The following is a 13,668-nucleotide window of genomic DNA, read 5'->3' as shown; positions in this document are numbered from 1 at the left end:
TTCTGAGCAAGGAAAGCGTAATTTTGCAGTATATAACATCTTGTACAATTGTGTGTTTTGAGCTTGATCCACATACACATACTCACTGGTCACTTGATTAGGAACATCTGTACACCATTTATGCAGTTATCCCATCAACCAATCATATGGCAGCAGTGTGATGCACAAAAGCAGCAGATACAAGTCAAATCAGAATGGGGGAAAAAGTGTAAGCTAAGTTACGTTGACTGTAGCATGATTGTTGGTGCCAAAATTTGGCTGGTATGAGCATTTCAGAAAATGCTGATTATCTTGGTTCTCTATAATTTTGTAGTTTCATACAGAATGGTGCACAAAAAAAAAACCTCCTCTGTGTGGTCTGTGTGAGGCTGAGGCACCTTGTTGATGAGGAGAATACCCAGACTGGTTTGAGCTGATAGGAGGTATAGTAACTTAAATAAGCACTCTTTACAAATGTGGTGAGCAAAAATGCATCTCAGAACACACAACACATCAAGTCATGAGGTTGATGGGCTACAACAGCAGAAGACCACATTAGGTTTTTTACTCCTCATGCAGAGACTTGGGTCCAGTCCACAGGAGAGCCGTTTACACACAAGCATCACTAGCCTTGTTTACTAGTTCAACTTGTTTTAGGACAGGACATTGCAGTCGTTGCCTCTGTTGTGCCAGTGCAAATGATGCCCAGATGGCTAATCTCTGGGGTATTTGCTAAAAAAAGGATGCTTACATAGCACTGTGCCAACTGTTAAATTTCTTCTAACACTAAGCCAGGCCTGACAGCAGAGAAATGTGTCTGGGTCCAAACACCCATTGCATAAGGAGTACCTGGGAAAGTTATTGAGACCGCTAGCATCCCAGGGTCCCATATGGGGGAAATGAGGAAAATACCAGAGAGAAAGTGTGCAGCGAAAGAGACAGGTACTGTAGGGCCATGCTCTTGGCTAAAAGATGACATGAGTCAGTCGTAAAAGCTAATTTAGTGGGTTATTTACTACTGACCTCCGAACTCAAGGGGGTTTGGTAAAGGGCTTGAGGGGTGTAATCCATTTACATTTGTGGAACTTCATGACCAGAAGGTTTCAAACTCAGGGTCTGCAGAATAAGACATTAAAGTTGGCAGAGATTGTAGTTTGCACATTTCGTGTGTCTTTTTCTGTTTTAATTATTCAGCAGTTATGCAAACACAGAAGCTATTCTGCTTTTGACACAGCAGCTTTCATTCATTTTTATTCAATCACAGAAGATTCTTTCGTCTGTGAAATTCCAGTGAAGTGAAACAAATTAATTAACCCATTGCTGCCTCAAGGTTTCAGAGCCTGGTGAGCATCAGCCATAGTGCTGCTGTTGTACTACAATTCGTATTGTCTAAGGTTATGACTGCCAACCCTTCGTTCCCTGAAGACGTGGTGAAACAGCTGTTTTCTTTGCTCTTTCAGAGCTGATGGAATGTCGCGGGCATTTCATTAGGCATTAAACAGCTCCAGTGACATGTTAAAGGTTTTTACAACAAAAATACAGGCCAATGAGGAATTCAGTAATGATGTGCGTTAATCTGATGCTGATCATTACCACATATCGCGATCTGATCTACTGACTCATTCTCGTAAACATGCTGTTAATGTGTGAGACACTGACAGATAGACCTTGTGAATAAACACATGGCGCAAATTGTTCTGAAGAAACTGGTCAAAAAACATGCACAATTATCTCCCCTTACCCCAAATATAGCTGTTTAGATAAAACATGTCTGAAAATGTCTCCTGGTTAAACGCGAGTTTGCTGTTGCTCACTAACTGGAATACAGACACCCAGTATAAGCTAGCTAATAATAAATGACTTAGCTAGCACAAAACTGTTATTCTTTTCATTATAGACAGTGTGCGCCCTGCGATGGGTTGGCACTCCGTCCAGGGTGTATCCTGCCATGATGCCCTATGACGCCTGATTGAGTGAGTGAGAGAGTGTGAAGGAATACTGACAGTGGAAACAAGGTGGAAATCAGTCCTCAGACATGTTGGTAAATTTCTCAGAAAAGCCTCATTAGCAAAATGACACTTAGCATGACCATGGTCTTGAGAATCCTGTATACAACTCACAGACTGTCTGGGCTGGTCTGTTATTTCACGCTACTGACTCCAGTGGCATAAGTAATATAGTGTTTATTCATCTTGTGTGGATTTAATGATAAATCCAAATCTATAGTTTATGACAGTGACAGTTTATATGACTAAGGTTGAGGTTTCACCCTAGAGGAAAGAAAGTGAGTGACTTTTGCTGGCTCTGGATCCAAGGATATCACTAAAGGACCAAATCACATTCCTGAAACTCTTCAGTGTGTGAGAGAGAGCGAGCTCCTATTACAGCTCAGTGGAGTGTAAGGCCCCTCATCACAACACACTCTTGGCTCAAATCCCAACATGTTCTAATGGCCAAATGCGCGCTGTTCCTCCCTCTCTTAACAAACTGCATCCGAAACCTGGATGCCTTAAGCAGCCGTTAATTGAGGGGAGTGTTTGGGTAGGGTGAATGGTGTCAGAGCTACATTACTGAAGAAAGTCCCTCTTGGCTCAGTGGATGAACAGCTGTGCTGGTGTTAATCTGCCGCCCTCACGGGTGTGCGTTTTGATGAATGGTGTAGCTGAAAAACTAGACTTTCAGCCTGAGTTTTAAAGAAATGGTTTAGTGAAAATCACATTTATACAATTATCTCCTTCCCTAACATGTAATCAAATCAGTCATGATTGGTGATGCACTGGAATTTTTAACTAAAAGCTGTTCGTAAGGGTCTGACCTTCATCTTTGTCCCCCTTCTCATTCTGATTTGCATTATACATCATTAACTGATCTACAAGGCATTCTTATTTCATATCAAGGACATGTAAAAAGCATTTAACTACATATTGTACTGTGTTTACCTGTGTGATTGTGTATGTGACAAATAAAATTTAAATTTGAATTGATGTAATCCCCTGTGTCACTCCCGGGCTTGCCTTTCTTATTATGACTTGCTGCGATCTTCAAGCCCAGAATTATTACCTTGTGATCCTTTTGTCCTAGAGAGCAGGGTCAGGTATGCTGTTGCCTGATCTACACATAGTATCAGTGCAGTTTACATCCTATTTTCCAACATTAATTAATTCAGGTAACGGGTGAAGACTTTCCTGATCCTGAAACACTTGAATTAGCACGTTGTCCCCTATTTGTTGTACGTGTATGGTATCCCATGTCTGTAACCTAGTAAACCAGTGTTAATGTATTCATCGATAGAGACCTAACAGCACTTTTGTACGTCACTTTGGATAAGGGCGTCTGCCAAATGCTGTAAATGATAATGTAAATTCCAACATGGAAAACAATCACTTAATTCACCTTACTGTTTTTTTTTTTTTTTTACACATCCCTTCATTACACATTTATTTTATGAACATAATATTATTTTACAATACAATGCTTTAGATCTTTATCAGTGAATACATCAATACCGGTTCACTGGGTTAGGGACTAAGAATAACAGTCTAGAACTCTGTTGGGAGGAAATACAGTTAGAAAAGCACATCAACTTCTTTGTAAAACATGTACAAGTTTTTTTAGGAAGAGGAAAGTCTTTACACACCGTTTGAAGACAGCCAATGACTCATCTGTTCAGACAATTTACTTTCCTAATATTTATTTACTCATTATTTCAGTATACAGTGCAGTTTGTTGAAACATATTTACAGTTTCTTAACAAAGATGAAGTGAGCTACTGGCTTTATAACAGAATTTCATTAGGAATTAGAGATTTGTTTATCCGAAAATTAGAATAGCCTTTTTATCACATATACATTTGCAGCACGGTAAAAGTCTTTTAGATTTTTAAAAGTTTGCGGTCAGAGCACCGGGTCAGGCATGAAACTGCAGCCCTGAAGCAGAAAGGGTTAATGGCCTTGCTTAAGGGCCAAACTGTGGCACCTTGGCAGTGCTGGGGCTTGAACAGTGATACCCCAATCAACAACCCAGAGCTTTAACCACTTGAGCCACCACTGACTCACGACAGGAATGACCACAATTACAATGATAGTAAAGACGAACGTTTGAGATTTTTTTTAGCTGTCTTCAGTTTAGTTTGTTTATACATTCTGTTCTGAATCAGTGTAGCCGGACTGTCGACGTTGAGATTGGTCTTTAGTTTAAACCGTTTTCTTCAGTTCAACATCTGACTCTCAGATAAGAATGATATCTAGGTATTTTTTAAATGAAAGCATAGGGAAACACTTGTGCTCGGAGTCCTCCCACTCAACAAATCTGATGGTCATGATAGAACAGCAATAAAGCAGTGATAAGTAAGGTGATGAGTCAATAAAGCCGACAGAATTCTCACTCTTTTGCAGCTTGCACAAACTAAACACTGCACTGAATATCAAGTCAATAGTATTTCAGTTAAGCATTAGTGCTCTAATGCACTTCAAATTACATGGCCATCTGCTGCGCTCCATTTATTTCATTATCAGGAAGCACATTCCTACTTAAAAAAATACCACTAACAGGATTTAAAACAAGGCTCAAAACTATTTTTAGAAGTTGTATTTGTTAGAAGAGATTATTGGGCTGCTCAGTTCTGACCTCTGGTGCCAAAACTTCAACACAGCCTCTGATAAGTGAAGTGAAGAAAAACAGGCATAGGAAATTTAAGAAACATTATTTATTACAAAATTATAAAAGACAAACTTTAATATAAAAGAGTGAAGCAGAAAAAAACATTATTTATTTATTTAATTTTTACATTAAATCTGCTTCCTGATTCTGATGAACCTCATTTTTTCTTAAGCAGGGCCACTTTATTTGAAGCAACAGTATCACCTGATCTGATCTGATTCCTCCTGAACTTGAGCCACTTAAACATTCCCTCCAGATGCTAGTCCGCTTCCAGACATGAAAGTACCACTCTGTACGTCATTTTGAACATGTTTTAAGTCTAAAAGCGGTTGGTAAGCTCCATAAATATACATTTAAAATATGGTTTTACATTTAAAGTAAAACCGTTTATTTTACTAACACTAAAGGTCTAAGGATGAGAAGGACATGAGAGAAAGCCTTAACTAAGCAGTTCTTATGACGTTTTATCCATCTTTTCTACACCGCAGCAATGCAAAGTCATCCTGTGTATTTGTGCTTTAGGGTTTGTGGTGTGCCATCAGGACTACACTGGTAACACACATGACCACAGATTCCTTCCTTTGGAAAAGAAATTCCATGTCTGAAAGGATGACTTGTACAAATTTAGAAATTAATGTATGCATGCCTTTGATTACAGAAGGTCTATGATATATGCTTTACAAAACGGTGTACTGAAAGACTTCAATTCCTGTTAATCTTAAATTTTAAGTGTTTAAACCTTATATGAATTGAATGCAGGAAAACTGGGTACAAAATAAAATCAAATTTACTGTTGACTCTGGTTATTTTATATAGGATACAGATAAAGAAACACTTCCCAACAAAATGTACCATTTTCCATAAATAACTGGCTGTTTTCACTTGTTTAATAATAAAATAATTTCAGAATTTATATATATATATATATATATATATATATATATATATATATATATATATATATATATATATATATATATAATAAATGCTTTTAGTAATTTGTATTTTATTGCTAAGCTGTATATCAATTTATAAAGCTAAGCAATAAAATACAAACTACTAAGAGCATATATATATATATATATGCTCTTAGTAGTTTGTATTTTTAAAAAAAAATAAAAACACACAGACACACAAATTATATATATATATATATATATATATATATATATATATATATATATATATATATATATATATATATATATAATAAATTTGTGTGTGTCTGTGTGTGTTTTTATTTTTAAGTGGTTCAGGAGCAGGAGGATTAAGACACAAATTGATGTCATTAGTGCTATAAGAAATGCTGGTCCAGGAACATCTCCTATTTCAAGAAATCAGTGAAGTCCAGTGTTCACCAGTGAGGTCTAGCTGCCCTGAGACACATCTCTAATGTTTACAATGAGCTTCTGTTTTTAAATAAACCACAAATATCCCGGTGCTCACTGCTACTGACTCACTGGATCATCACCACGCTGTGCACAGCCACACTAAGGTCAGACAGTCCAGACTCAAACGGTCACAGGTCAGAGCTTCTGGAGGAATCGGAGCACCAGGTCCCTGAGGGCGGTACGCAGTGGCTCGTTGTTGTCACACACGATGTGCGTTGCGTCCTCTTCCAGCTGGATGAGCGCGTCCTCGGCCTGCAGATGCAGGATGTGACCATCCGCCGTCTCTTCCACCTTCACCTCCGAGATTCCGTTCTGACCAGCAACAAGAATAAAGCACAGTGAGCGGTGGGAGCTCCATTTGAATGTAAAATAATCCATTCAAATGATCAAACAGAATAATGACTATAATAACTTAGTAATACATAAAATACATTTAAGTTTCATCATTCACATCAGTGTTGCATCAAACTCAAAATAGAAGCAGCCTGGTCAGCAACACAGACATGAGGACTTAAACTCTCCCACTATAATCTTCAGTACTTCTTGTTTTGAACCAGTTTAATTGCTCTGATCTGAATTACTGTGAATTTGCACTGCCCATATACCCCACCCACCACACTGTAATACCCCACCCGCCAGGCCGTTATACCCCTCCCGCCAGGCCGTTATACCCCTCCCGCCAGGCTGTTATACCCCTCCCCCAGGCTGTTATACCCCTCCCGCCAGGCTGTTACAACCCTCCCGCCAGGCCGTTATAACCCTCCCGCCAGGCCGTTATAACCCTCCCGCCAGGCCGTTATAACCCTCCCGCCAGGCCGGTATACCCCTCCCGCCAGGCCGGTATACCCCTCCCGCCAGGCCGGTATAACCCACCCGCTAGGCCGGTATAACCCACCCGCTAGGCCGTTAAACCCCACCCACCATTAACCAACTAAACTACACTTTTTCAAGTAGATATAATTGCATGCATTAGGGCTCTCACAGTTACGCTCAATACAGTCAAACTCTTCGAACACTATCGAGTCATGATATGCAATCTTCAGCAGCATTGTCTTCAACCTCTATCTTTCCCGCACGCACGCACAGAGCTAATCCTGCCAGCTTTCCACAGGCAGATAGCATATCGATCGCATACTAATGAAACTGGAAGGCGAGTATGCTGCAATATTTTCCGCAGTGAGGTTAAACCCTGGCCATATGACCCCACTAAAGAGGACTTGCTTTGCTTTTAATTAGCCAGTGAATGAAGCCGTGCTGTATGCCTTAGTGCTTACCACGCACCCTTAGTTCTCATGAGGACTTTTCTTTCCCAAGAAATCTTGGCTGTGCAGCCTGAGAGGACAGTCTTATATACAACAGATAACCTATATAACTTAGATCAAAATCAGATCCCACCTTTATCCCAGATAAAATTTCACAAACTTTTTTCTGCACTTAAATCTGCACACACAGCAGAAAAAGATCAGCTCTGCTTAGGCTTGATGAACTACTTTCTTTCTGTCTTTTTTTTTGTTAACTGCCAAAGTTAAGGGGTTACAATACTTATTCATATTTTTGCCTTCATCTACTGTTTATCTTCAGCTCTTATGCACAATGCATCCACCCAACCAATTAGATCTTTTAAACTCTTTGAACACAGGTTTTTCAATTGTGTAAAATCTGGTACAGAATCTTTTCTGCTGAATTCTCCATTTGACAGACAGTATTGACTTTTTTTTAATAACAGCAGTTCTGACATCTTTGTTAAAAAGTGTAATAAGCTGAAATGTAGTTGTTTTTGAGGGGAATTATTGTAACAAGTCTCCCGTATCAGCTCTAAGTAATAGTGAGAAATAAAGCGGTACGTTTTCAGACACGGCAAAGTCTTCAGGATGAAGGGTTTGTGAGTTTATCAGTACCATGATGAGCTGTGTTTTGTCTGCAGTAACGTTCTGTGAGTGACACGGGAACTTGTTTTGAAAACACTCCACAACATTAAACAGTATAAATAAGTTCGTAATGACACCCACATTAGGGACAGTCTCGAAAGCAGAGAAAATATCCAATTTTCCTTAATGTAGCCCATGTGAAAAATAATAATCAGGGTTCTCTCAGTCCACACAGATGGACTACTCTCTTTCCACTTTAATGTGTGTGCTTCACCTCTCTACCTCAATTTCGGGTGCCATCAGGGGTCTAATTCTCAAATCCCAAAGCCTTTCTCCTGCCTAAAGAGTCTCTCGCACACACACCAGAAAATGGATCACAGCTTTCTCATGACTTACGTCACCACTTTTCACTCCGGATCATTTAGAGCTGGTAATGGAACAGAAATGAAGCGCCTCTCGTACACGGCGTGTTCGCTAACACTCTCTATATTGCACACACGAGACCCTAATACTATTAAAAATGGATGGCTTCATCCATCACCCCCATCTCTCCCCTCTTAATGGGAATTTAACAGTAACACAGACGGGATTACGCTGCACTAATTCCCTGCCTCTGTGGAAGTGCACAGCCCAGAGACCATCAAACATCATGATAAAATGCTATCGCTAAAATAAGAAGCTTTATTAATGTAGCACTTTTAGTTCATTTCCTGTATCAAATTAAACAGTGATGCACTCTAATAAGAATTCTTGGACAATACCAAAAGAAAAAAAAAAATATTCATGCTGCTTCTAAACCTGAAAATCTGTTAGAATTATAATTTGCTTGTTTATACGGGGAGACCCGTTGGATGTTGCTGAATCTAACCAAAAATGATTGTATTTACGAGATGAACGCACATTTTACTGTGAATCTATAATGAACTCAAGCTCCTGGTTACACAACTCCACCTGACTATATATAGTTATAGAAAGGACATTATTTATAATCGCATTATTCAGTGTCACCAAGATGTCAATGGGTTTTCTTTTGAGTCTGGTTCCATGGTTGACACCTTTATTATCACCACATGTACATTACAGCACAGTGGAATTCTTTTCTTCGCACATCCCAACTGAGGAGGTTGGGGTCAGAGTGCAGGGGCAGCTATGATACAGCACCCCTGGAGCAGGGAGAGTTAAGGTCCTTGCTCAAGGGTCCAACAGTGGCAGCTTAGCAATGCTTTTGCTTTCTCATATCGTCTCAGGTTTTTCTTTGCCATCGTTGTCTTGTGGCTTAAAGTGGTATAAATAGACATAAATTGTATTTTGAATTTCTACATTTCTGTATAGCTGCTTTAAAACAACGTCTATGGTTAAAAGCGCTATACATATTGTATTTAACCGAATTCAATGCCACCACAAAGTCGTAATTACGATTAGGAAACTCGGGGTCTTGTCAGTAAGAAAACATGGTGGAATCGACGGATGCGACATCTGTAGCAGACGGTAAATTGAAAATGAATTGAATGTTTAAGAATCTCATTAGCTCTTTTTTAACTTTTGGCTTTTCCCGTTAGGGGTCACCACAGCGAATCATCTACCTACCAATCTTCCCAATTAACTCTATCCTCAGCATCCTCTACTCTCACACCAGTTACCTTCATGTCCTGGTTTAACAAATCCATATATCTCCTCTTTGGCCTTCCTTTTGGCCTTTTACCTGCCAGCTCCATCACCAACATCCTTCTAATCAATATAACCATCTCCCTCCTCTGTACATGTCCATGTCCACTCCTAAAGAGAACCTCAACATCCTCATCTCTGCTATGTCCATCTCTGCTACAGTCTCTAAGCATCTTAGAAGCTGATTTCAGTTATTATATATTGTTTTTTTATATGCAACACCTTATCGAAATACAATAAATACAAAATACTGGCAAGTAAGCAAGCATTGTATAACGATAAAATACTTAACAGTGACTTCATAAACTGATTAAAAACATAAGAAACATAAACACACATCTGATGTACATTCTTTGTTCCCCACTTTATAGAAGTAGATTTAAAAAACACTGGCTTCATATTTTTGTCTCTGATTAAGAGCTTTCTCCAACCAATGTGACTTGAATCTCGAATACAGTTGATATTGTAATTACAAATTCACAGAAGGATGTGAAAGCACAGTAAGGTTAGAAAACACAGCACAAATGCTGTATTCCTCTCACGTTGCAGGTAAAAATTTGCAGGCTATTCCATTCTTGTTTTTTCTTAGCAATGAACTAGAAGGCTAACTGAGAAAAATGGTGTATATACAGGTTATTCAGCTTAAACAGCACATTGTGTTGTCAACACAATAGATTAAACAAGCGAAGACGTCTCTGTGCCGATTGATCCATTGAGCCATGGTTATTTGAGGTCGCTGCATTACCTCAGAAGGAACTTGCTTGTAGTTAGTAGAAAAATGCTAATGAGTAGGAATTCGAAGTTGATAGAGTGTTTGCGTTTGGTTTTCCTGGTTGGAGACTTGGAATTATAGGCTGTGACCTCAATCTGGTGCAACTTGTCTAAAACCTTGCTAGATAAGTGTGCTTTCCTCACCCTAAGTGTCACCCTATGTCTATCTATAGAAATGTCTAAAACGCATCAACGTAGAAATACGACACATTTTCACTGCAAACACGTAATTCTTTAAAGTAACATGCAGTTGTTTTTTCATAAGTAGGTAATAAATGAAAGAAGTTTTCGGTGAAACTGAATATTTTAACATACATTAACATGATTTATTATAGCACTGTGCGTTCTTATATCCAAAAAAAAGGATATGATATGATGATACCTTGTGCAGTGAGGCAAGGAAAGCCTCCAAAGGCACAGCTCCATTTAGCAGAGGCTTCGGGCTTGACAGCTCAGGAACCTCCTCTATCAGTCTCTTCCGCTTCTTACTGGGAGCCACAGGAGCCGGCTTGGGCACCAACTACGCACACACACACACACAGGAGAAATGCTGCTATGCTTCCCAAGAAGGAGCGAGACCTTGTGTTTTGTAAGTATTTGAAGTACCTGAGTGCCAAAGAGTCTGTATGAACTTGCATTACTAAGTGCAAACTAAGAGTTTGTAAGTACTTGAAGTTTTGTTCACTGTCAATTCACCCTGTCAGTTACTGTCTAAAGATGATCATAGGAGTTTAGACACTGTACACATTTCATATTGATTCAAGTAATCACCAAATGTTCAAGACAAAACAGATGCTCTAAATAAAACCAGAAACATTTTTAAGAAAGTATCTCATAGCAGATGGAAACATGAAAGGGAAAACGGGTCTAAAAGAAGAAAGCGATGAACGAGGAACTAAAAATCACATCAGGCTTTCGTTCACAGTCCATCCGTCTCTCTCTGACACAGACACAATTTCCAGTTTCAGTTTTCAGACAGTCCCCCCCTCAGACGCTTAGACTGAAACATGATAAGGCAATGAACACAAGTCCTCATTATCCTTCTTCTTTTTTAAATCTTATTAAAAAAAAGATATTCAGCTTTTCACATATTTGTTAAAGTGACTGAGATTATTGCACTTATCCGGCAAAGGGTTATCATTAATCATTGCTGCACACAAACCTGGAGGACATGCTTGTTGTCTTTGGATTGCAGAACTGCTGAAACGTTTGCCACAGAGATGCCAGGTTTAATCTCAGTGGGTACGAGAGTTTTGGCAAGCTGAAAGTGAAAAGACAGAAGATTTAGATAGTGAATATGTTCCAGCTTGTTTCAATCAAGCTACTATTGATCACTGCTTATATTGTTATGTATTTTAAGAGTTAAACTATACAATAACATTTGGACAATGACTAAAAACCCCACACTTCAAAATTCCTTCATATAGATTTCCTCTATATGGACAGTCGGCATGTCTGTGTTTCACACAGAAACTTTACTGTGCTTCTTACATGACAGCTAAGAGGATTACGATTCTGTTCAGACATGTTTTTTTTTACCCCCATTCAGTTTTGTGGTAAGTGTCATCCCCTCCAAAGGATTTAAAACCTTAAAACGCCTTAAGAAATAATATACGCAATTAATCAATCAATGCCATTTCCAAACAAACGTCTTCCTGTACTGTTCAAATTCTTTACGTATCACCTGCCTTTTCCCAGCAAGCCACATTAATGCATACTTTTTGACAGTAATATGCATGTAAATGCAAATAAAAGCCTCTGTAATTTCTTGAGTAATGTAACTCCATTACAGTCACAATCATGCAGACATCTATAAAAGACTTTTAGTAGAGGTGTAATAAATGATTTTTCTATCGAATCATTGATTCAACAATCATAAATTCAATTATAAAATTATTATTAGTATCTAATTATATGACATTATTATTATTATTATTACTATCATTATTATTATTATTATTAATAATAATAATAATTATTATTATTATATTATATATATTACAAAATATATGATATATAATAACATATAATAAATATATTAATATATAACAATACTATTAATAATAATAATAATAATAATAATAATAATAATAATGTCATATAATTAGATTTCTCTTGATTATAACTTGATTTGCATTAAAAGTGATTAGAATCATTATCGAATAATAAAAGAATAATTATTGTTCTTATTAAAATGATAAATAGGCTAGCAAGATGATTGGTCCAGAATACTGACACTATTAATCAAAATAACCCTCCTCTATCCTAGCTGTAAAACAGAGTTGGCCACATTTTGTTTCAGTGGTATTATCAAATATGGAATCTGTGTCTGATCAATTTAAATAGTTTTGTGTCGTGTAGAAGCCTGAGGTTTCCACTTCTTCTTGTTAGGCAGTATGAACTTGTGCAATCTACCTAAAAAGATAATGTGTTTAATTTATTTCAGACCAAGGCTGGATGGATGAAATGTCTGTTTTACACACACACACACACACACACACACACACACACACCCACCTCGGGTAAAAGCTGGACACGTTCATATGTGCGGTGAAAGGGCAGATTGAGAACGGAGCACCGGCTGTAGGGTAGAGGAGAAGGCTGCAGCTCCAGCATCAGATCAGACCGGTGAGACTGAGAGGGAGGAGGCTGAGTATACTGCTCTGGACACACCACATGAAGTGGCTAACACACACAAGACATAAAAAAAGAGAAGAGAATTTTGACATCATAAATGGTGATGTGTAGCCCAATTTGACCTCAAGGCTTGATTTTGATCTCACAAGCACAGACACAGAGCATATGTCAAAGAAATCACTGTGTGTACCTGAACCTCCTTCAGAAGTTTGGAAACCTGGTGGAAGTTGAGGCGTGTGTCAATTGGGCAGTACACACACTTCATGGCCAGCGGCTGGTAGGGAGCCAAAGCGTCCAGGTAGGAGAAATCAGGTTCTGCACAGAATGGCACAAAGAGCCAAAAGAAGAAACAATGTTAAATCTTTTCACAGTACATCTGTATAATAACACATATCATTTTCATTTAGTCACATGGAAATTTCAGATTTTTTTTATAATATACTGTGTTGAGATATTCCTGAAGTGAAGGAGATTTGATGGTGTGATTAAAAGAGAGAACGTCACGGTGGAAAATGGAGAGATCGGAGGATTTCAGACTTTTCATGTCATCGTTTGATGAAACATAATCTATTGTTTGTACCTTTTAACTGACTTTGATTGTAAAATAGGACACAATTGTTTGCATGCCTAATTTCCCACTGTGGCAGATTAGTGTGTATTAGTGTGTGTGTGTATATGTTTGTGCTGACCAGTGAAGA

At 38.3% G+C, this 13,668-nt stretch overlaps 2 protein-coding genes across 3 annotated transcripts in view; one reads left to right on the top strand and one right to left on the bottom strand.

Moving 5' to 3' along the window:
- Window positions 1–13,668, top strand: part of LOC132843165 (NADH dehydrogenase [ubiquinone] 1 beta subcomplex subunit 1-like) — an 89,976-nt gene that overhangs the window by 36,135 nt on the left and 40,173 nt on the right. The window lies entirely within an intron of this gene.
- Window positions 5,862–13,668, bottom strand: part of ints9 (integrator complex subunit 9) — a 16,645-nt gene continuing 8,838 nt past the window's right edge. For both annotated transcript variants that reach the window (XM_060866299.1, XM_060866300.1), the window contains 6 exons: window positions 13,660–13,668; window positions 13,161–13,285; window positions 12,851–13,018; window positions 11,496–11,594; window positions 10,716–10,853; window positions 5,862–6,341 (listed from right to left, as the gene is read on the bottom strand). The exon at window positions 13,660–13,668 is cut by the window's right edge and continues 163 nt beyond it. In XM_060866299.1, coding sequence (XP_060722282.1) covers window positions 6,165–6,341; window positions 10,716–10,853; window positions 11,496–11,594; window positions 12,851–13,018; window positions 13,161–13,285; window positions 13,660–13,668 — 716 coding nt within the window. In that variant the 3' untranslated portion in view covers window positions 5,862–6,164. The remainder of the gene's footprint in view (window positions 6,342–10,715; window positions 10,854–11,495; window positions 11,595–12,850; window positions 13,019–13,160; window positions 13,286–13,659) is intronic.

Source organism: Tachysurus vachellii, chromosome 3 (genome assembly GCF_030014155.1).
Source record: "Tachysurus vachellii isolate PV-2020 chromosome 3, HZAU_Pvac_v1, whole genome shotgun sequence".
NCBI lineage: Eukaryota > Metazoa > Chordata > Actinopteri > Siluriformes > Bagridae > Tachysurus > Tachysurus vachellii.
Note: the sequence above shows the minus strand (reverse complement) of the source record. Positions and strands in the feature narration are given on the sequence as shown.